General features: G+C 43.5%; 2 protein-coding genes and 1 long non-coding RNA gene across 6 annotated transcripts in view; all 3 read left to right on the plus strand.

The window, feature by feature from the left end:
- The window catches only part of GALNT18 (polypeptide N-acetylgalactosaminyltransferase 18), a 353,962-nt gene that overhangs the window by 112,784 nt on the left and 217,648 nt on the right, over positions 1-23,530 (plus strand). The gene's annotated exons all lie outside the window — the stretch shown is intronic.
- Positions 7,714-22,915, plus strand: LOC109271142 (uncharacterized). The gene is made up of 3 exons (XR_002081835.2): positions 7,714-11,267; positions 13,038-13,178; positions 22,723-22,915. It is a non-coding gene; the product is annotated as an uncharacterized LOC109271142 (long non-coding RNA).
- LOC109271141 (mediator of RNA polymerase II transcription subunit 6) lies at positions 17,403-18,441 on the plus strand. 2 transcript variants are annotated; one of them, XM_019456326.2, is made up of 2 exons: positions 17,403-17,878; positions 17,995-18,441. In XM_019456326.2, exons 1-2 carry the CDS (start codon positions 17,415-17,417, stop codon positions 18,074-18,076), a joined length of 546 nt encoding a protein of 181 aa, XP_019311871.1. In that variant the 5' UTR covers positions 17,403-17,414; the 3' UTR covers positions 18,077-18,441. The 2 variants fall into 2 exon arrangements, with proteins under 2 accessions (XP_019311871.1, XP_019311870.2); XM_019456325.2 differs by having other exon boundaries at positions 17,403-18,441.

Genomic DNA, 23,530 nt, shown 5'->3' on the forward strand with positions numbered 1-23,530 from the left:
ACTTTATAAATGTTCATTTTTCCACTCTTTCAAGTTTTTTAAGGTTATAAATTTTTCAAATGAAAACCTTAAAACAAAGCAACAGCAACTCCTCATGTAGCAATATAGGACAATGTATGCTCTCAGGACTGTGATCTCAAATTGGTATGAAGTTAACTTTACATGTAGCAAAGCTACCCTTGACCAAACGTACATATCCCTTGCAGAATAAGATGTGTGCTATAAGATGACTACAAAGTGAATCTTGGTAGTTGATCCTATTTTTTTATTGATTTCCATTGAAAAAAATGGAGAATCATCTCTAATATGTTGAGGTAAAAATGTTTTTTAAGGGAAATATTTCACACGTGTTGCTACTGTATGGCATTCCAAAGCATTTGTGGAGTGTTTTCTGGACCCTGTAGATATTTTCTTGATTACCTGCCTTGCTTCCCTTAGTGTTTTCTTTACTTTACTCTTGCTGATAATATATTCTGACATGTTGAAGGTCTATAAACTACCACTCCTATTGACTTACAGTTTTGGTACATTGTTCCTGGAAGTTGTCCCCTCTCACAGTGTCTAAGAGAGCTAGGCTGCCATGTCATACTTTTACCAGTAGGTGTCACTAATATCAACTTAAAAATTCTCTGATGCTTCCGGATCTAGACAATATATCAGTAATTTACCTTAATTAATTCTGTGAGCTAAAATTCAATTAATACACTTATTTAAAACCAAAGAATATTTTTAGAGAAATTGCAATTAATTTATGTCACACCCATAGTTAACACCAGGGGATAAGTGTAGCTTCTGTGTAGGACACAGAGTTCTTTTGCCCACATAGTGTGCATGCACGCAACAGCATTATTACTTACTATTACTACTACTGTTGGTTATTTCTACTTTTACTACTACTGACTATCCGTTACATGCCAGATACTGTATTAGGTACTTTACAATTATGTATGCAATTCTCAGAAAAATCCTATGAAGTGAATGGTGTTCATTTATGTTTTATAAGTATAGAGACTGAGGCTCAAAGAAGGTAAGTAATTTGCCACAAACACATAGCTGGAGGCAAATGCAGAACCAGGTTTTAAACCTTATCAGTCTGGCTGTAAAGCCTGTGCTGTTTTCAAGTTTTGGTGATCCCAATATGTTCACCTTCCCAGGGAAACTTGGCATTTGTACTGTTGATCACTAAATAAGACAGGAAGGGCTTTCATTAAAGGATGTTTAGGCAGTTATAGAAGATAGAGGACACATTTGGGGACAGTCCTAGAAGTGGTTATCTACTTGATACTTACAGGTCATAAACAGGGATGGGGGTCCGGGTGTACAATCTGGAAGTGTTAAGGAATGGGAACCGGCTTAGAGTCTGCTGGGGGAAAGATCAGAATTCTGCCCTGCACAACAGCTGAGTTTGCACTTTGTGAATTCTGTGTTTTTTCTTTTTAACCATTCTGGCCATTATTAATTATCCTCAGGGGTTTCTGTCCATATGTGACCTGAGAGCAAAGGAGAGGAGAAGGTCAGGGGGTAGTTGTACATGAAGAGATTCCTCTCTGTCACCTCTTATTGGAAACTCCTCGTCATTTGGTCCTAATCCATGTACAATATTTAAACTCCCAAATCTTCTCTCCTGGATTACAATGTTCTTGTTATTCAAATCTCTCACTAGGCAATAAACACTGAACTTTTCCTTGGAACATAAGGTCCCCAAACACACCTTTGTTCTCCTCTCACCCATCAGTTCCATTATGATCTCGTTTCTACCCCCTTCCCAACTGACACTACTCTAGAAATATCTCTGTAATCTCTACTTCCTTCATCTCTGCATTACTAGTAGCTACTGCTAAAAGTGTGGATATGATCAGAGCTGGAAGCAGGAGGATTGGTTGAAAGTTAATTTAAGAAATACTTAGGCTCTCCAGTCTCCTCTTTTACTCTACGGGTTCAGGTAAATCAATGCTGCACCCCCCGCCCCCAATTTTGACAGGAGACTGGAAATTTATTCTTTTAGCAGAGTAAAACAGATGTTGTGTGCTGATGGACATCTGACACAGAGTGAGCTACCGTACTAAAAACAACAGGGTTAATTGAAAGCCTGTGTCACACTGAATGTGGAGACTTCTCCAGCCGTTGTCTTCCTCTTGGTTCCTAGAACAGTGACAGCCATATTTTTATACTCTAGTGAGGTGATAAGATTCTTCTTTGGGGAACCTGATCAGCCTTTGAAAAATTCTAAAGATCAGTAATCGGTGTTTTTACTAAAAATGGCCCAGCCAAATTACTGTGAGGCCATAGTCACAAAACTCCCTACACAGAGTCTCCAGTGAACCTTTTATTGCCACCCCCTAAAATAAGAGATGGTCAAAGATCACCAGACATCCAAGATGATTGGCAGAGAAACAATATGGAAGACAGAGACATAAAACAAATGAGAAAAAAACCAATCTAATGGAAACAGAAAATCCAGGGAAAAGAAGTTTTAAAAATTGTTAGATATCCTCAGAGAGATAAGAGTAGAAATTGCATTCAGGAAGAAGATCCTTTCTAAGAAAGAAAGGTCACAATCAGAGCTCTTAGGAATTAACAAGGTGTTAGCAAAAATGAAACACTTGGTGAATTTGTTGGAAGGTAAAATTGAGGTTGTCTTTTAGAAAGTTGAGAGAAAATAAAAAAGATATGGAAAGTAAGAGAAAATGCAAGTCTATTAGAGCATCAGTTCTAGAGGCCCAATATCCAAATAATAGGTGTTCCAGATAGAAAGCAGAGACAGACAGTAAGGGAGAAAATCATCAAAGAAGTAACTCAAGACAATTTTCTGTAATTTTCCTGAAGTACTTATCAGGACAGAAAGGGCCCACTGAGTGCTTCTCATCATGAATGAAAATAAACCCACATCAAGGCATATGAAAGTGAATTTTCAGAACACTGTGGACAAAGTGAGGCTCTTGTAAGCTACCATACAGAAAAAAAGAGTAAGAATCTCAGTGGCCTAAGATTCTCAAAAGCAGTGTTGGAAACTAGAAGAAAATAGAGCAATACCTTTAACATTTTGAGGGAAAATGCTTTTCCAACTTGGAACTCTATACCCACCTAAACTATTAAGTCTGGCTGTGGAATAAAGTTATTTGCATAAATGTGCATCTGGAGATGGGCGGGAGAGGAGGTGGAGTATGTTTGTGAGAGTTATACCTTTATCTTCTATTAGGGAAAGTCCATAGACCATGCTTCAAACTGAAGAAAAAAAAGGAAGAAGTAACAGAAGCATGTTATAGAGAGACAGGCAGTACATGCTTGGAGAGAAGGCTGGGGGAGTTGAACACAGTTCAACTTAGGGGAGTAGGAGATGTTGGGAGCTGGGTGTGGAACAAGGATACTCCCCCCAGAAAGGCAACTTCCTATGAGATTTGTAGAAGCAGTTCACCCTTCAATCTTTGTGCATGAATAGGAGAAACTGAATGTTTTGGAGGGAGCAGTTGAAGCAGAAGAGGAATAAGAGGAAGAGAAGCATGAGGAAGAAGAAAAAGAAGAAGGAAAAAAAAGGAAAGAACATTGAGGCTAGTGGTTGGAAGACTGACTCAGTTCAGGCTTTTTCTTTGAAACTCAGCTTCCTGACTGATAAGGTGGGGGAATTATATCTTCGTTGGTGGGCTTTTGTGAGAATTAAATATTCTGGTATAAAGTAAGTCTTTAATACATGTTTATTTCAATGACTTCTATTGTTTTGAATATATGAGAGACTTGAAAATGTAGAAATTCTGAGTGATGGAAAAATTCATCCATCTACACATCATTGTCCATCAAATACGAGTGTCCATATGGTCCTGAATAACAGTGCCAAGGCAGCCAGCCTTGGACCACAGGCCATTTTTACCCCTGTTTGTTTACATTTTCAGTTCCCCAGTGTATGGGGAACAGCCTCTGAGAAGGAGAGGCTTTCTCAAAGGTGCCCTTTCCTTTGGAAGCATCCCTGACAGGTTGTGTCCCATATGTCTCCTTGCCCGAGACACCTAGTGTGGAAGATGTAGAAGCAAAAGCATGGTCTAGGAAGGGACCACGCAGGGTAGTCTGACTATCTAAATGAGGACCAGCAGGCCATTTGATATGACTGGCTCTCCATCTTCCTCTGCAGCCAGAAACCTCCAAAGACACCAGGGTATACCTGCCAGCATTCTAGCCTGGTCTGCCTTGGGTCTTCTGAGCATTTTCTTGCCCACTGACCAGATGCTTCATCCACTTGGTATCTGGAAACAGCACAGTCTTGAGAGTTTCTTCATATATCTTCATTTTTATAACACAGTTCTTTCTCCTAGTTCATTTTTAATTAACCTAAGACAAATGTCCCTCTTTCTACCAGAAAATAGCAATGACAGGAATCAATAGTGCTGGCTGATGCATGGTCAGCCCTGCTCCAGGAAGCCTGAGCCTGAGACAGCCATTCTCTTCCTGTAAGCTTTCTGGGAGTCACATCCTACTCCAAATGCCTGAACCACTAATTGGCCAATGATCGTCATTGCTTTCTTGGTGTCTCCTTGGAGCTATTTGGGGAAATAGTCATCCGGACAAGGTTTAGACAGAGGGTTCAGCATCCATGCCTGATCATCCTGAGTCTAAAGTCATCTCACTGTAGGAAAAATATCCCACATATGTACTGAACCCACATTAGATATTTTGTTGTGGCAGCTTTTCTTTCACAAAATGCATGAATGATATAGACCAGGGGTCAATAGCAAATCCATGTGGGGTTTTATAGGGTGTGTGTGTGTGTGTGTGTGTGTGTGTGTGTGTGTGTTGCTTGTACATTTTTTATATTCACTTGCTAGAACTGCTGCGTGCTGGAGCTCTGGGACACAGATCATTTGAAATCAATAGATAAACCCTAAACTTTATTTCAGCTGGTAGCTTCTGTCTTCTCACTCAGCTGAGTCTTCCATCACTGAAGCTTCCAAGGACTAAATCAGCCAGATGGTTCTGGGCATTACAAGTTGCTGCAGGATGAGTGGAGGAAGCTTCAATAATCCATAATTTTGTCCCCAAAAGCTGAGCCAGCTTTAAACGCTGCCAACTTGCACTGATAAGGAAGGCCGCAGCGGCATGACTCCCTTTTGGGGTATGTGAAGTTGGATGGCTGACTTCTCTGACTCTGAGTTACATCAGTAAGGCCTGGGCTAGAGTGTGTGCCATGGACAAGAGCCAGATCTGACACAGTGGGAAGGAAATGTAGATAGAACTTAAAGACATTAGAAGAAGGAAAGAGAGATGATACTCTAGATTCGTGAAGGAGGAGGCAAGAGTTTCCAGGAGGGAGGGAGTGTGGTATTTAATCAGAATGAGGACTGTGGAATCTGGTGAGGAGGAAGGTAATGGAAAGCTTAGAACAGTTTCAGTGGAATGTCTGAAGCCAGACTGTATGGCATTTGTGAGGCAGTGGAAGCTGTCGTGTGCAACCCAGGATGATGCCAAATCCTATTGCTAGTAGTGATTGCCTCGAGTTCTTTGTGGAGCAGGATCGTGAGGTTGTTTCTGGGTGAATCTAGGAGGAGTGCTATGATTGATTTCTAACATCTGTTGTAGGCATAGGAGCGGTCAGTGTTGGCCTGCATGACACATATGTACCATCCTTAGCAGAGGTTAGATGTTGTAGGAGTTGTGCCTCACCACTATTCCCTGAACATGGCCTGCCCTTCTTTTGTCTTCCTGCTTTTATTCAGGGTGGATGTTCATGATCTCTCACAACAAGCCCATGACTACTCCCAGCAGACACTGGCTGGAAACGACCAGTTGCCCATGCTCATGCATACCACCAAGTATCAGCTCTGTTGTTATTCGTGTTGTTTACTCAACCTGCAGAATGCTTTCCTTGTGTTGATCTCATGAACCCCACTCATTCTTCAAACCCTCTTCAAATGTCATCTCCTCCATGTAGTATTTCCAATAAACTTTGATCCTTTTTCTATGTTCCCAAGGTACTTGTTATATATCTGAATTATAGCACTTACAACACTTTAGTATTTCAGTTGTTTATGTGCCTATATCTTCCTTCAGCCTAGAAGCTACTTGTGGGCAGAAGTGGTACCTGATTAAATTCTGAGTCATCAAAGGCAAGCAGAATGCCCAGTACATAATTGGCACTCAGTAAATCACTCCCTTGCCTAGAATTAGAGTGTAGGCTTTCATTAAATGTTTGATGACGTCATTTATTTGTGGTCGGTTTTCATTTTCTTTTTAATAAGGAAAATGTGAATATGTTTGAAGGCAGAACAAAAATGCCTGGTACTCGACAGAACTTCAGTGAATCAGGATTGGGCCCAAGGCTGTCCCATCCAGATGAACAGAATGACCCAGGAAACAGGCATCTGATCTAACCTTCCTTCTAAAACCACATCACCATTCTCCCTGCCCTGACCCTGTTGAATATGGCTCTCCATTTGCTGAGATGTGTTGATTATTGATGGATCTGATGTCATCATTCATTGACTCAACACATACTTACTGAGTACCTACTGTGCACACGCCTTAGAGGCACATGCCCTGACCCTCAGGGGCTCATTGGAAAAATAAAACTATGTCGAGGCAAAGCTTCATGATAGAAAAGGAAACCTTTTCATTGTTTGCCTTTCATATGCTTGACCTATGTGAAAGCAGGACAGGAGAGTGAAAAACCCAGTACAAATAATTTTCTTTAAAGATAATGCCAAAGTAGTAAAACAAGCAAAATGAATGTATGCTGCTAAAATTCAGCAACCCAGCTACCCTGGGCTGTAGCGGTGGGAAGGGGGAGCAGGATATCGGGAGCGCTGGTGATGATCTTGCTCTGGGCGATGGTTATCTGGAGGTGCTCAGCTTGTGACAATTCATCAGGAGGCACTCCTCTGTGAGGTGCACTTCTGTATGGGCATCAGACATCAACCAAAAGAGGGCAAAAGATGATGCCTGGAAATTAAGTTGGAAGTGTTGCAGAAAGTAGTGAGGTTTTCTCAAAATAGTTTTGACTCAAAATTAGGAAATCCTTTCTACCGAAATCACTCACAGATGAACTCAGCTTTTCAGGGGACTGGAGATTGAGTTTATTGGCTGCTGTACCCATGGTGCCCTGCACAGGGCCTGGGCTGAGCAGGCCCAAACTGCGTCTTTGTGAAATGATGGGATGGGTGAATGCCTGCAGCTGCTAGCTTCTCTGCAAGGCTTCAAGAAGTCTGACCGGAAATTGCAGTGGAGATGGGCACCCTGATGGATTTGCTTCAGGATGATGAGAGCAGTAGCTCTTCTTAAGAAACTACAGGGCGCCTGGGTGGCGCAGTCGGTTAAGCGTCCGACTTCAGCCAGGTCACGATCTCGCGGTCCGTGAGTTCGAGCCCCGCGTCAGGCTCTGGGCTGATGGCTCGGAGCCTGGAGCCTGCTTCCGATTCTGTGTCTCCCTCTCTCTCTGCCCCTCCCCCATTCATGCTCTGTCTCTCTCTGTCCCAAAAATAAATAAAAAACGTTGAAAAAAAATTTTAAAAAAGAAAGAAACTACAGTGTGTCAGGTCCTTTACGTGTGTCCTCCCCAGGCTTCCTACCAGTCCCCCTTAACCTGGAGGAAACAGAGGCTTGAAGGAGAAATGATCTATCCAAAGCCACACAGCTCCAGAGTCTCCTGCTTTCTCATATAGCACATTACCTCTGATACCTTCAAAGTCTAGTCCCAATCCTGGCCTTCTACAGTTCTAGAGTCTGCCTGCTTCCTTAGAGGTGGTGTTGAGAAGAGAAACCTGTTTTCTTCTGCACAAAGGGTGGAAGTGAGGCTGTCAGTGGGTGGGGGCCAGGACCTCCTTTTCATGAGGTGTTTTCCTGGCCCATGCACTGCAAACATTTTGATGGGGACTGGAGTCTAGACCAACAGGGTGCTCGTGGGTTAGATCTGACACCTAAGACTGAGTGACTCTGCTTCTGTCTTAAATGTGCCTCTTGGGCTGAAATATCTGCTTCCTTCAGAGAGAGGGACTGAAGCTGGGGAGAAATTCAGCTTGTGAATTTCTCTGAGACTATGCTGCGCCCCTTATGACTGGCAACTTATTACAAATGTCACAACTTATTTGCAGCTGGAAGGATAATTTAGCAAGCTCTGTGTCTGCCAAATAAGGATGTTTGCGTTTCATACCAAGCATCCTGTTCATGTGCTAACAGAAGCGTTTAGAAGAGTAAGCCTCGATCAAACAAACAAATGATTAACCTTAAAAACAGACACATAAACAGAACCACAATGGATGAATTATGCAGCAGGCTGTCCCTGCTGCTGACACCAGCTCACATCTGGTTTCTCTGCTCAGGCTGTTCCTATAAATGACTTTCCTTTCTTTGCTCCCTTCCTGGCTCCCTCTACCTGTTTTCCTTTACACAGAAGCCAGAAGAGCATGTCACAGGCCTCCCCGTCTGTGCTCCCAAGCAGTCCTTTTCCGGAGGGGCTCAGGGACCAAGGCTTCTCAAAGGCCACACATGCTCCTGCCTGCCCATTCAGCCAGTGGTGTGGCCCAGGAATACTCCAGGCAGACACAGGGGCCTTTTACCCCACCTTGTGGAGCCAAGTCAGTCCACAGAAGAAAGGAGAGTCAGGTACTGTTGGTTTAAGCTTGTTTGCAAGGGACCCCAGGAGCACATAAATCATGCAAGCCTCACCTTGCCTTAGAGAGACATCTTATTTATATGGTCTGAGTCTGGCTTTATGAGGTGCTAAGCTGAGCTCAGGGGAGGGTACTTTATCCTCAGACAGGCCCTCCACTCAGAACAGTGGGTGTGTTTTTGCAGAACTTCCTGCTTTGGGCTCAAAAGGCATTTGGAAAGACTCCTCTTGGCTCTTTGCAGCTGAGAGCCTCCTGGTTTGTGGCTCCCACAGAGGATCTGGCAAGGATCTGCAGCATATGGGGGAAAATGAGGCAGCAGGCAAGGGAGCAAGATCTTGGGAGCGAGATCTGGGGCCTTCTTGGTGTGCATTTGCTCCTACCTTCCCCGGACTAGAGAGTCTGTAAGTTGAGAAAAGGACAGGCATCTTAGCAACTCGGGAGTCCGAGATCCAGAAACACAAAGCAAAACCTCATCTGTTCTGCCCTGTGGAATTTGGAAATTATGATGGCTAATACTGACAATAGGGGCCAAGGTTTGTCCCAGGGCTTCCAGCTCTCAAAGCACTTTCCCCTGTGTTCTCTCACACACTCAGGCAAGGTATAAACAGGCCTTACCAAATACAGGAATAAGAAATAAGTAGCTTCACTTTGGGCTGTCTCTGTGGAAGATGCATTATATAATATAGGCAGATTGTGTCTTGGAATAGTTTGTTCATGAAAGAGTAACATACAAAAAAAGTACTGTGCTTCGGAAACTCAATGAATCATCTCTGAAGCCTTAATAAAGAGAGAGTGAATAATAGAATAATATTAGCTTTTCCCACTTTATCAAGTGGGTATTTTCACCATTTAAAATGAGGCTGGTCAGATTCAAGATTCTATGAGATTTAAACATCTGTTTCTCTTGCTTACTTTTTCATTCCCATCGATGTCTTGGTTGAATAGTTACAGGGCCGGAAAAATAATAACATTGAATTTTTTTTTTAATGTAGACCATTAGAGTGCCATGCACACCAGAGTCCTAGCCCAGTACGTGCTGAATAATTGACTGAAGGAATGAATTCTGACTTTTACCTTCTGCATATGAGATTGCTGTCAAGTCTTGGAGAAACGGTGCACCCTGGGCCCAATTGGACGGTCATTTTTTTTTTTGGTCCCTGCTCATAGGTCCCTCTCATGGCATTACCCATGCCCAGCCTTCCTTTCTGAGCTCAGCTTCCTTAGAGCTGCTTTTCTGTCCAGTTTCCAAGCTGAGGTCGGTGTTGCACAGAGGCCTCTGCTCCAGTCAGCTAACAAATCTGTCCTTTGTACATCCCTGCTGTGTGCCTGGCTTCCAGCTAGACACAGCTCTGCGGGAAGAGCAGAGAGATAGGAGGTGCCAGGCACTTTGTGTGGTACTTTTCCTTCTCCATCTCTATGAGAGATGCAAGGGAAGGAGATCCTGGCCCTTCCCTGATGCTATGCACTGTCCAGAAAGAGGAGTGGAGACAGGAAGAGGTGGGGAATGAATGTTTGCTGATCCCCGCTCTGTACTGGGCTTTGGAAAAGTTTCTTGATGCTGGCATTTGGGCTAAATCATTCTTTGTCATGGGGGCTGCTCTGATCGTTGTGGGATGATTACTAGTTTTACTAGCATCCCTGGCTTCTGGCTTTTACCCACTGGTGCTGGTAGTATACATCCCTCCATCCCCACCACATGTGACAACCAAAGTTGTGTCCAGACATTGCCACTGGTTTAGGTACCAGGCCTGTATTAGCTCATATAAGCCTCAACAGTCCACAAGGCAGGTGTTACTAGCATCATTCTATACGTGAGGAAATGAAGCCTTGGAGAGGTTAAGACATGTACCTAAAGCCATACAAAGGGGATTTGAAACCCACATCTGCCCACCAGTGTCAGAGATCCTGGGAGGCCAACCTCTTGCAAGTTCTTTGTAGTGGGTACCTCTGTCCAGATTTCTACTTTTCTAGGACCCTGAACTGTGACTTTTCTTCCTGTAGACCCGCGGCATCCTCATCCTGGCTTTGAGATCCTACTTGCAGTTGCCAGTTAAGTCTTTTTGTAGAAGAGAATAAGACGAGAACAAATGTGGTGAATATGTCAAGTTTTGACAATGCTCAGCCTTTCTTTTGGCTTTTGTGTCCTTTCTCCTGATCCCTTTTCTCTCTCTGTCTCTCTAGGTCAGAGTCTTAATCTCTCTGATAACTTGGAGTGGTGGAGTCCTTTTGGTTTGGGGGCTGTTGAGAGCTAACTGCTGCCATCACTGGAAGGGTTCCATCTGTCTGAAGCTGCCACCAGGACTTTACCAGTACCTGGTGTTGGAGTACCCTCTTCCCATATACATTCCCCACTCCCTGTAAACCCTCCCTCCCAACAATTTCATGTGCTGTGTGAGTACTAAATTGGGGCAGTAGAGGTCTGTGTCTCTCTGGGTATCACAATGGGGACTCTGGGTCAGATCAGACATTGGGTCACAAGGCTATAAGACGTGGCTGTGAGAACCAGGCAGAACAAGGATGGACACAGGATAGGCCATGTGGTGGGTTGTGCTTCTTGGAGGTCAGGGCTGGAATGGTGCAGAAACCCAGGTGGATAAGGGCCGGCAGAGGGAACACAGGCAGCAGAGGGCAGAGTAAGAAGACCACAGTCCAGGGAAGACAGCCTCCAGGAGGGAGGTGAGTGATGTAGCCATCACCACAGAAGAGATATGCTGATGAGGCTGCATCTGTTCCAGGATGGGGTCCTGAGCCCAGAGGTGAAGGAGATAGGACACAGCCTGCAGCCAGGAGCGAGAGAGCAGTGGGGGAGGCCAGACTGATGAGGAAAGGCTTTATTTCTAATTAACTTGCAAAGCAGAGAGCCGGACAGTGACATAAATGAAGATTTGGTCCTGTTGAAAGCTCATGGACTTGACACCCTGCCAGCTCATGGAGATGCTGACTGCATTGGGTGACTTTGTGGGCCAGAGGAAGGAATGTAGTATTGGGACAGGGACCTGGGGCTAAACTTAGGGGAACACAATCACACAGTCATAAAGGTGGGCACCTTCACACCTGCCTTGCAGAGTGAACATGAGGGCAAGAGGTACCATGTAAGTTGCTGGCATAGAACAGGAGCACTAGAAATGGTAACTGTCAGCACTATCCTTTGACTCCGCCAGGATCACAATTTACTCTCTGCTTCTGTGAAGTATTATTTATGATGGTGTCAAAACTTGAAAGATATGGGAAATTGTTAAGAGGAATATTAACAGCCTACCAGAGAAAACATTTTGGCATATTTCCATTTAATCTTCCTTGACGACAACTATAATCATTGCTATTGACAAGTTCTTATACTATAATGCAATCTCTTTTAACCCATCTCTACTTAACCAACTCACAAATTCACCAATGTCCTCCATTGTCTTCCTTCTGTAATACCCACTGACTGAGGGCCACGACCTGCTGGACATTCACAGCACACAGGGACCCATACTATTCCTGTGAACATTGCCCCCACCATTTTGGTAAATGCTTACTAAGGGTCAAAGAGCTCCATTTTCACCCCGTCCTTCTTATGCTGGCTGAATGTGTTATTATAAGAACATAATTTAATTAGAGATTAAGTGAACCAGTGAAATATGGGTGAAAAGAGAGTCATTTGTTAAGGAAACCAAGCTGCAAGCATTGAATGGTTTGATAAGAGTCAGTCGATGTAGGCTGTTAGCTTAGTTGTGGGCAGGGCAACTGATAAAAGTTAGGAAAAATTTGTACATAATTCTATAAGAATTTTGCACTCAGATTATTTTGTATGTGAGGTTAAGTTCCTTCTCCATTCTAAAGCCAAATCTGGGAACCACAGATGATATATAAAAGGCATGAGCTCTCAAAAAAAGGAACACATAGATTTCGAACTCCAACCTGTAGACCTGTCTCAAGTAGAGGCCTTAGCTCTACATCAATAGACTAGCCAGAAATGTTTCAAGTTGAAATAGTGTCTAAAGTTTGTATAGTATATATGTACAATATTAGTGATCCCTATTTCATTCAGATTTTTTGGATTAACAGATTGGTTCATCCTGATAATACCAGATAAGAGAGTCATAACTTGAAATACTGTGTTTTGATGTGCCAAACCTTCTGAAAAACTCTAAATATATAACTGTCTCATTTAATTCATACAAGAACCCTTAGGGGGTATTCTTTAATCCAGCAAAAATTTATTAAGCTGCTGTTTTGTGCTGAAAACTGTCCCAGGTGCTGGAGGTATAGGTGCAGAAAGGCCAGGTGTCTGCTCTCATGGAGCTTGTGTGTATGTGTTGGAGGAGGAGATGCAGAACATGAATAATAAACAAGATAATTTTAAGTAATAAGTACTATAAAGGAAACAAAACACAAAGTTATGATAAAAGTGGCTGGCGAGGGAGCAGTTAGGGGTGATCAAGGAGGACCTCTCTGTGGCAGGCAACAAATGAGCTGGGACTTGAATGACATGAAGAGTGTGGTCCTGGGGTCTTAGCATTCTTGACTGAGGAAGCAGGAAGTGCAAAGATCCTGAGGTGAGAATGAGCCCTCAAGAAGGAAGCCCAGTGCTTCTGGAACATGGTGAGTGAGAGGAAGGGTGGGATGAACTGTAGCAGTGAAGTCCCTACAGACTAGAGTGAATAATTTGAATATTATACTAAGTGATAAGGGAAACTATTGTTGAGTTTTAAGTGTGGGAGTGATGTGATCTGATTTATGTTTTTAAAAGTTCACTGTGGCTACTGTGGCTGATGGATTGCTGGGTGCAAGGGGACTGGTATGGGAGTGGTTAAACTAGCTAGGAGGCCACTACAGAGATCCAGGACAGAAATAGAGTGTAGACCATCACAGTGAGAACAACAGAGTCAGAGAGGTAGACAGAGTCAGGATAATATGGGATCTGCACAAGGAAGCTCAGTGTCTTCTCCAGGCCACTCCACAGGGCCCTCCCTCCCCCCAGGTACAGTCTTTCCTTCTTCCCACCCTCGTTATAATAACCTTTCATCTACTCCTCTGCAGTGTCTATCAGAACCCACAAAGAGATAGTAGGCTGCCTGTTCTTTAGAAAAGTGTAATTGATAAAGAGGAAAGCTCTTCCTACGTAAGAACGGTCTCCTATTTTGTTTTCCTGGCATGCCCATTATTGAAGTTGATAATGTACTGCTGGGTAAATTTGGGCTGGTGGCTAAACCCAGGAACTGCTGATTGGGCTCCTGTGAATCAGGCAAGAGTTGACTCTTCCTGTAATTGGATCCAGTTTGCAGTATTGTGCCATCTGGAGTGTTGCTGATGGATGGGGAGATCCCAGACTTCTTAGTGATGGATGAATCACAGGGGAGGGGCCTCCCATTTTCCAAGTGAAAGATGACTTTCTAGTAATAAGACAATGTCAGTAGGTAATCACAATTCTATTTCTGTTTTCTACCAACTCTTTTAAATAGGTGGAAAATGTTTGCAAAGACCCTTTATCCCTATTCATTCATTCATTCATTCATTCAGCAAACTTATAATGAGCTCACAGCTCTAATTCCTTGCTTTGTGTCCTTAGATAAGTTGTGTCCTTAGACTTGACTTTCCTGAGCCTCAGCTGTGAAACAAGGATACTGATAACACATACCTCTTAAGATTATGAAAATGTAATGAAAGATTGGATGTGATGCACTTTGCAAAGTGTCTGGCACATATTCAAGTTGGGGATCTTAGAGAAGGTGAAGGAGGGCTGGCTTGGGAGAAGCACATGCCCGTTTCTTGGTTAAAGCCTTTACTGATGACACTCTTTCTGTCCTGGAATATTTGTAGCAGAAGTTTCCAGTATTAAGGGACCTCTAGGAGCCTCTACTACATCAGTATAACCATGATTGCCCTAACTCAGGGATTCACAAGGACTTTAAGGCCCCTTCCTGGTATGTCTTCACATTTTTCTACTTAGCCTTTGTTTTACACCTTTGGAACACTAGTCCTTTGTACCTAGTACCTTTGTACCTAGCTTGGTCTCTTAGGTTTTCCACTTTGAGGGAAGCTGTTGTGCCTGAATTTCTTTCTTTCTTTTTTTAAAATATAAATTATTGTCAAATTGGTTTCCATATAACACCCAGTGTTCATCCCAACAGGTGCCCTCCTCCATGCCCATCACTCACTTTCCCCTCTCCCCTACCCCCCATCAAACCTCAGTTTGTTCTCAGTCCCTAAGAGTCTCTTATGGTTTGCCTTTCTCCCTCTCGGTAACTTTTTTCCCCCTTCCCCTCCCCCATGGTCTTCTGTTAAGTTTCTTAATATCTACCTATGAGTGAAAGAAAACATACGGTATCTGTCTTTCTCTGACTGACTATTTCACTTAGCATAATACCCTCCAGTTCCATCCACATTGCTGCAAATGGCCAGATTTCATTCTTTCTCATTGCCAAGTAGTATTCCATTGTATATATTAACCACATCTTCTTTATCCATTCGTCTATCATGACTACACTTCATTCTCAGCTTCTGCTTATGTGCCTTTGCTCGCAATGAGTAAATTAATATGGCTGCTTAAGACTTGAGCTCATATGGTTTCTTCTGGAAGGCCTAGAGCCCTGTTTTTGCAGGTTCCTTCATTCCTTGAATTGATGACTCTTGATGTGTGGCCAGTCCCATGAGACATACCCTCTCCAAAGGTTAAATTCATTTGAGGGAAGTTTGTATAGCAAATCCCCTGTTGGAGATTCACATTCATCAGTAGCATAGTCCAGTCTCCGAGAAGTACATCAGTAAGGAAACATATTTAATTTTATGTAACCCTCCATTCCTATTCACACTTTGGAAAACACTGCTCTTCATTTTATTTTGTTGGGTGACCTTAGGAATCAAAGTTGGAAATCTAAGCTTCCAAATCCCAACTCCAAGTGCTCAGCTCAGAACTTCAAGTTGCTAACAAAATTGCTGACCTGATTTCTTATACCTTTCTATTCATGTCTCTTGGGCTGGATCAGATTTTTTATTTAAGATATAATTTCAGAGTTTATTGACACACTCCTCATCCTCCTTCCCTTGGCAAAACCAAGGGGCTCTGGAAGATTCATGTTGGACTTCTCTGTTCATATACTCAAACCACAGAGTGTAAGATTGGCTTATAACTCCACATTACTGCATTTTCCTTTGGTGGAATTAGGCATCTGATTTGTGACATTCCCAGATGATCAGGGTTAGGGTTGTAAAATTAAAATACTTTCCCTCCCCTGAGCACATTAGTCTCACATCAGCTTTGAATAGTGGCACCATAGACTGGATTCATCTCTCTGACTTGGCCACAGTGGAAATGCCCCAAGATGCGGAGTGTGGATACTGACAGAACGGAAGAAGAACTGCTGTTAAACTTTACCCTGATCCCCTACAGAGTTAAAAACAAGAAAGACTGAAGCTGTATAGAAACTGGGAATGTGTGTGTGGTAGATGCCTGAGGGAAGAAAGGAAACTGGCAAATTGTATGAGGCATGACTCTGCATCTATCTCAGCCTAAAGGTGCCTCGTCTCGTGTGGTCGAGTTGGGTCTGGGTGGTGGTTGGTGCTGTCGGGAAGATGGTGAGTTTTAGCTGAACTTTGTAGGTAACAAAGATGATTCCAGTTATCTTGGATGTGGTGACCCTGGGCATGCATGGTCTCTTGGAGTCAGTCATCCTTCTCAGACAAGGTAGCTAGTGACAAATACAGACTGCGGGAAACAGATTGTTAAGGCCACATGGGATCCTACACTGGAGGTGCTTTTGAAGGGACTGAGTTCCTAGGCTCAAGCGTCTGGCTTATGCTTCCTTTTAATATGGTAAATTCTGTTGGGAACTTGACTTTCATCTTCCTGCACTTAGATTCTACTCCCGGTACTTTATTCTTTTGTTTCCTCTTATTCCTGATGATGGTGATGATGACGGAGATGATAATGGTGGTATTTGATAGTAGTATTATGATACTGTGATTTACAATAAGAAATACATATTTGGTTTTAACTGTCCCCCACCCTCATGGTACAGAGCTCCTAAAACTCTTGGAGTTTCCTAAGTGATGTGAAATATAAAGGTCTTTTATTATGTTAATAAGATGACTTTTGGAAAGCCCCTAGGTCAACTAGGGATAGGGAGTTGTCATCAGAGAAGCTAACCAAGTGATAATAGAGTTGGAACTTTCAGCCCCACCCACCCCAGACCTCCATGGAGGAGAGACAGCCTGGAGATTGAGTTCAGTCACCAGTTGCCTATGATTTAATCCATAATGCCTATGTAATGAAGCTTCCAAAATAACCCAATAGGACAAGGTCCAGAGAGCTTCTGGGTTGGGTAACATGTGAAGGTTTGGGGAGAGTGACATTCTCAGAGAGCATGGATCCTCTGAGCCCCCTCCCCATGCCTCCCCCTAAGCATCTGTTCCTAGCTGTTCCTGAGTTTATAATAGATTGGTAATCTAGTAAGGAAATGTGTCTCTGAGTTCTGTGACCTGCTCTAGCAAATTAATTGAACCCAGGGAGGAGTTTGTTGGAACCTCTAATCTATTTATAGCTGGTCCATCAGAAGCACAGGTGACAACATGGACTTATGGTTGGTGTCTGAAGTTGGGGGCAGTCATGTAGGATGGAGCCCTTAACTTACATGATCTGATGCTGTCTCCAAGTAGGTAGTGTCAGAATTCTGTTGAGTTGTAGGACACCCAGCTGGTATCAGAGAATTGGTTGGTAGTGTGGAAAAAAAACACATTCATTGTAAACATTTGTCAAGCATTTCCTGTATGCCAGGTACTCTGCCAGGTTCTATTCATGGTCTCATTAAAACCTCACAGCAGGCGAGCGCTTTGGGGATTATGGCGGCCGTGGATATCCGAGATAATCTGCTGGGAATCTCTTGGGTTGACAGTTCCTGGATCCCCATTTTGAACAGTGGAAGTGTCCTGGATTACTTTTCAGAAAGAAGTAATCCTTTCTACGACAGGACATGTAATAATGAAGTGGTCAAAATGCAGAGGCTTACATTAGAACACTTAAATCAAATGGTTGGAGTGGAATACATCCTTCTACACGCTCAAGAGCCCATTCTTTTTATCATTCGGAAGCAACAGCGGCAGTCCCCTACCCAAGTTATCCCACTGGCTGATTACTATATCATTGCTGGAGTGATCTATCAGGCACCAGACTTGGGGTCAGTTATAAACTCTAGGGTGCTCACTGCAGTGCATGGCATTCAGTCAGCTTTTGATGAAGCTATGTCCTACTGTCGATATCATCCTTCCAAAGGTTATTGGTGGCACTTCAAAGATCATGAAGAACAAGATAAAGTCAAACCTAAAGCCAAAAGGAAAGAGGAACCAAGCTCTATTTTTCAGAGACAACGTGTGGATGCTTTGCTCCTGGACCTTAGGCAGAAATTTCCACCCAAATTTGTGCAGCAAAAGTCTGGAGAAAAGCCTGTCCCAGTGGATCAGACAAAGAAAGAGGCAGAACCTATACCAGAAACTGTAAAATCTGAGGAAAAGGAGACCACGAAGAACGTCCAACAGATAGTGAGCACTAAAGGCTCCCCGGAAAAACGAATGAGGCTTCAGTGAGTACTGGTCAGAGAGAAGCTTGCAAGACTCCTCTTGTCCATTATTGATACCTCATTACCGTGACAGGCTCTTGAACTTTAAAATTCTTTGTCACGACCCTTCCATTTGTACAGAATGTGCTTGTTCTTTAAGAAGGATGTAAGGATCCTCATGCTTTTGATAAATATTTTTTATGTATCTTTTGTAACCTTTCCCCTACTAGACTTGAGCAGCTTCCTTACTCAAATGTATACTGCTATATATACATCTAAAAACAAAATAAAAGTATTTGTATAAATCAAACAAAACAAAAAAAAAAAAACCCTCACAGCAGCCCTTGAAGATATTTATATTAACCCCATTTTATTGATGATAAAATAGAGGCACAGGGAGGGTAAGTGACTTGACCCCTGAGATCTGAACCTAGGCAGTCTTCTACTAGAGCTGGGCTCTGAACCCTTAGGATATGGCTTCTGGTCTGCTGCTACATGCTGGATGGGAGCAGGTTGGAGAAGGAAAGCAAGAAATTCCTACTTACCTTTCGGTTACAACTGGGAGACCCAGGGGTGGGTGTTCCTCATGTGCTGTCTTTGAAATAAACCTTGAGGTATAGACGTCATCATTTCCATTTTGTAAACAACAGCCATTTACTGAACACCACTGTGTGCTAGAAACTGACCTAGAAACCTTCAACATTATCCCTGATTCTTCTAACAATTTTTCAAGAGGACTAATATTATCTGCTTTTACAGATGAGAGAGTTGAGACTTCCAGAGATTAAGCTATTTGCCGAGTATATGCAGTAGTGTTGAGCTATGTACACAACCATGAGTTTTTAATGAATGAGGAGTTACTGTTTCTTGAGTGGTCTCTGGACTTAGGCTGTGAAGAGAAACCAAATAAAAGATCCATCCAGGTGAGGAAAAGCCACCCTGTTGAGGCCCAAGAGGCTGGAAAGTCAGGGGAACGAGGTATCACCTCGTCACCTCGGGAGATTTAGAAAGCAGATTCATTACTGCTGTGTGCTTTTGTCTGTTGCTGGCTTGAGGCAGTTCTTCCCTCTGTTCTCAGCTCTCTTGGCTTTTGTGGTGCAGTTGTTGGTTCTAAAGGGGCAACTACGCCTGTGAGACTGTGAGATGAATCAACAAGTGACCCAGAAGGTGGCATCCGGTGTCCGCTCCTTTCTGTGTGCCCTACAGCCAGACACTAAGCTGGCAGGACATCTGTGCAGATACGTTGGATTAAATGCTTGGTTCTGACACCCAGATGATGCTTGGTGTTACTAGAGCACCAGGATACAATTTGGAGTGATTGTCTCTTGCTATGAAGGACTATTCCGCCCCCCTCCATTAACTCATTAATTCTGGTTGAGCCAATAAAACTCATCATACAATATTCATTTTAGATTTTAAAAATCAAATTTTGAGTCAATGCTAAATGGATCATAGGTATTCTTTCCTTCTGTGAGAAATGAGCGTTTCATTACTGATTCCATCTATTTGAATTGCCTGTAACGGGCAGGATTTGTTCCTTGGACTCAGAGTGGCTGTGGATACCCAGAGAGTCTGTCTTGCTTGTGGAAGGGAGGGGGGGCCTCGGAAGGTCCCTCCTTCATTTGCTTGTGTGGCTGTAGTGTAGAGGCTCCAGCTGACATGCTGGGGCCATCCACTCTGCTGCCCCGGCACTCTGCTGTCAGCCTTCCCAGGGCACAGATTCCGGGGTGAGAGGGGGAAGTGAAATTGTGTTGAATGATTAAATGAATATGCATCAGAAGATACCCAGCAAGTGCTTTGAATCATAGAGATTATCAGCGGACACTGCACATAGCCATATGAAAACCAAATCCATCGGGAGGTTTTAGATCTGCTTTGGGAAACGCAGAGAAATGGCTCAGCGGGAAGGGCTCCTGCAGCCTGCTGTTTGCTCCTTTGAGTGAATCAATCGGCTTTTTAAAACCCAGGCTTTAATTGGTTATGCCCAGGGAGAGGGTTTTCGATACATCCCCCATCTGGCAGGACTAATTGTTCTTTGCGTTCAGTGAATAGATCGGTGCCCTGAGCCTGGGAAGGAGGCCTGGAAGGTGTTCGTGCCTATAAATGTCATTGCTCATGGCTGTTTGATGATAGTGAGTCTTTTCTGCCATCTGACTCTTGCAAATGATTTCTAGGATATATCTTATATCTGAACAGCTGCCACAGAGCTCCTGGGATGACAAAGAGCTGAGGTGCCCTTGTATGGCCAGAACATCTGATGGAGAGCCACCTGGCATCACAGGCCTGCCTTCTGACCTGCCTGGTGATAATGGCCCTATGAGAACCAAAGAAATAAGCAAGGTAGACAACCTCTCTCTGGACATTTGCTAGGCTCCCACATCTGGCCTCTGTGGGTGCTCCTCCCTGACTCAGTGGAAACTCTACCTATGCCCCCTTGTTACCCATGTCCCCAGTATCTGCCAGAGCCCACCTTTAGGGTTTGGGTATTGACGTCCAGTGAACATGGCTCTGCCAGAATGATAATGCTATTTGGATGCCTTACCCAATTTTAGATACACCAGATAGACCCTCCGGCAGCCCATGTTGAGCTGTCTTAGTTTCCTTGAGAACTAGTACAATATAGCATGATTTGGAAAGACAATAAGTCAAAGGCCTTATAAAACTTCTTGGTGTGTCTGCTGCGAAGGACCTTCAGGGCAGGGCTGCCCCTGACACACAAGTCAGAGATGATCCTACAGAGGGCTTGCATTCCCTCATAACTCTGGCCACACAATCAACCATTCTGGAAACAGCAGTACCTATGCATGCAGGTCCCTGGACTGTGCTGAAATGCTCCATCACTGAGCCCCCATCCATTGGTTAACTTGTTCAGATGTTTAATATTTATTATAGCAGGTATATGTTACATATGAGCATTAAAATACATATTACGTAGATATTTAATTACTAGCATCCCTATGAGGTGAGCCACATTGTGAGGCAATATTGAGTAGTGGCTGGGACCCCTGGGGCTAGAACCAGACCATGTGTATTCAAATCCCAGTTCTGCTCACCATCAGCTCTGTGACCTTGGGCATGTTGCTTAATATAACCTTTCTATGCCTCAGTTTCCTATCTATATAATAGGATAATACCTACTTCATAGAGTTGTTATAAAGAATAAGTGTTAACACATATAATGCTTGTTGAACAGGGCCTGGCACTTAGTTAATTCCTGTACGAGTGTTCGCTATTATTATTGTTATCATCATCTTACAAATGAAAAGTCTGAAGTACAGAGAAATTAAGAACATTCCTTAAGTCACCAGTGTTTACATGGAAGTTCCAGCATTAAAACCAGCCCTGGATGGAATTGGTTGCATCTTCTCTCTAGGGAGAGACCTGCCACAGGGATTCCATATTCATGTGGGTTCTGTGGACAGCGGGGGAGACAAGTGGACATTTGTCTCCTCATGAAATACTCTTGTCTACATCTCTTGCCCATGCTGTTATCTAAGTGAGGTTCAGCTGAGATGAATAGGTTTCAACTTTCTGCATTTGAATCTCCTTCTAGCACCATATCCTTGAGACGTGCCCCCCACCCCAAGTCAAAGGATGGAACTTCAGGGGTCCTACATCTCTTGCTCACCTATTTGCTAACAGTGGCCTCTTTCCACCCATGTGCAAATACCTGCTCATTTCATTTTCATTAACAATGCTCCCACATTTATTTGTCTGGGGGATCAAATAAGATAAATATCATAAAACTCAGGGCACAGCATGTAGTGAGTGCTCACTAAATGTTAGCTACTGCTACTATTGTTATTATTGCCAGGTCTTCTTCTTTCCAAGTTTGGGGCATATTTCACTTTGCCTACATAACATAGCAGTGGGTTCTTATTTTTCCCCACTTCTAGGGCAAACCAGTCCTCCCTTCTTTCCCTTCTTTATATCCCCAAGGAGAAGCACCAATGTGGGTCAAGGGTGAGGGCATGTTTGGGCTTTGGAGCCTGCAATGGAGCATCCTTTGTGAAGAGCAAAGAAGTTAAAGCTCTTACCTCTTAGGGTGGGCTGTCTTTGGTCTTTACTCTGCAGCTTCTTTCTGGGGAGCATGGCCTTTTAGGAATCCACATGATGGTCTGGACCCAGAGTTGTCTCCCACTTGGAAGTGACCCTCTCACCCTAAGAAGGATGCCAGTTGGGTCCAAGAGAAGGGATGCCTGGACTAAATGGACCAGACTAGCTCTACTGTGCAGCCCAGGGCCAGGAGTTCACATAGGATTTGGGAACAAATTCAAAAATTTCCAAGATTTATTGAGGATTTATGATGTGCCAGGTATTGCTTCCTGGATCTTCCACATAATCCTTTGTGGGAGGAAGAATGATGGTGCCCAGAGATATTCACATCCTAATCCTCAGAATCTATAAATATGGTCTATTACATAGCATGAGGGAGTTCATTTTGCTAATCAATTTACCTTGAGATGGGGAGACTGTCGTGGATTACCTGGGTGGGCTCAATGTAAACACAGGTCTTTATAAGTGAAAGGGAGAGGCACAATAGTCAAGAGTTTTTCAATGTGAGAAGTACTCAACTCACCCTTTCTGACTCTAAGGATGGAGGAAGAGAACCATGAGTCAAGGAATGGGCACAGCTTATAGAAGTTGGAAAAAAGCAAGAAAATGGATTCTCTCTAGAGCCTCCAGGAGGATCATGGCTCTGCTGACATCTGTTTAGCCCAGTGAGACCCATTTCAGATTTTTGACCTCCAGTATAGTAAGACAATAAATTAGTGTCATTTGACATCACTAAATTTGTGGTAATTTGTTCCAGCAGCAATAAGAAACTAATGTACCCTATATAATGGTATAATTATTATCTCTCTTTTATAGATGAGGGTCCTGAAGTTTAGAAAGGGTAAACTTGTGCATTGTCACAGATAGTAAGGCTTAGGGCTAGGACCCATGGCCAGATATTTGATTCCAGAGCCTGAGCCCATCACCACCATATTATCCTGCTGCCTGACGCCAGATATCATATAGAGCATGATCATTTTTATCATCTTTGTGCACTTTTCTTTCAGGAATTTGCACTGGGGGCAGGGGGTGGCCATGGAAATTGGGATTCAACTCTTGGCTGCTTCTCTGTCTCTTTGCTTTGGAAACATGAGCTTTATGTACGGTAGAAAGGAGGATGGAGGCCTAGCTTGCAGAGGTGCTGGATGGCCTGGCCCGCTCCAGTCCTGCCTGCAGCTCTTGCATTTGTGTGATAGGGGTTTCTGGACAAGGATCTGAGTTTGCTCTGCCCTTGTTAGCAATCAGTGTGTGGACACCTTCAAGCTTAGCCACTGATGTAACACTGTGTGGGGGCTCACATGAGGGGAGAGGAAAAATAATTTTGATTTGTACCCAAAATGGTTGGAA

This window comes from Panthera pardus, unplaced genomic scaffold (genome assembly GCF_024362965.1).
Source record: "Panthera pardus isolate Hobbes unplaced genomic scaffold, ASM2436296v1 HiC_scaffold_12, whole genome shotgun sequence".
Lineage (NCBI taxonomy): Eukaryota > Metazoa > Chordata > Mammalia > Carnivora > Felidae > Panthera > Panthera pardus.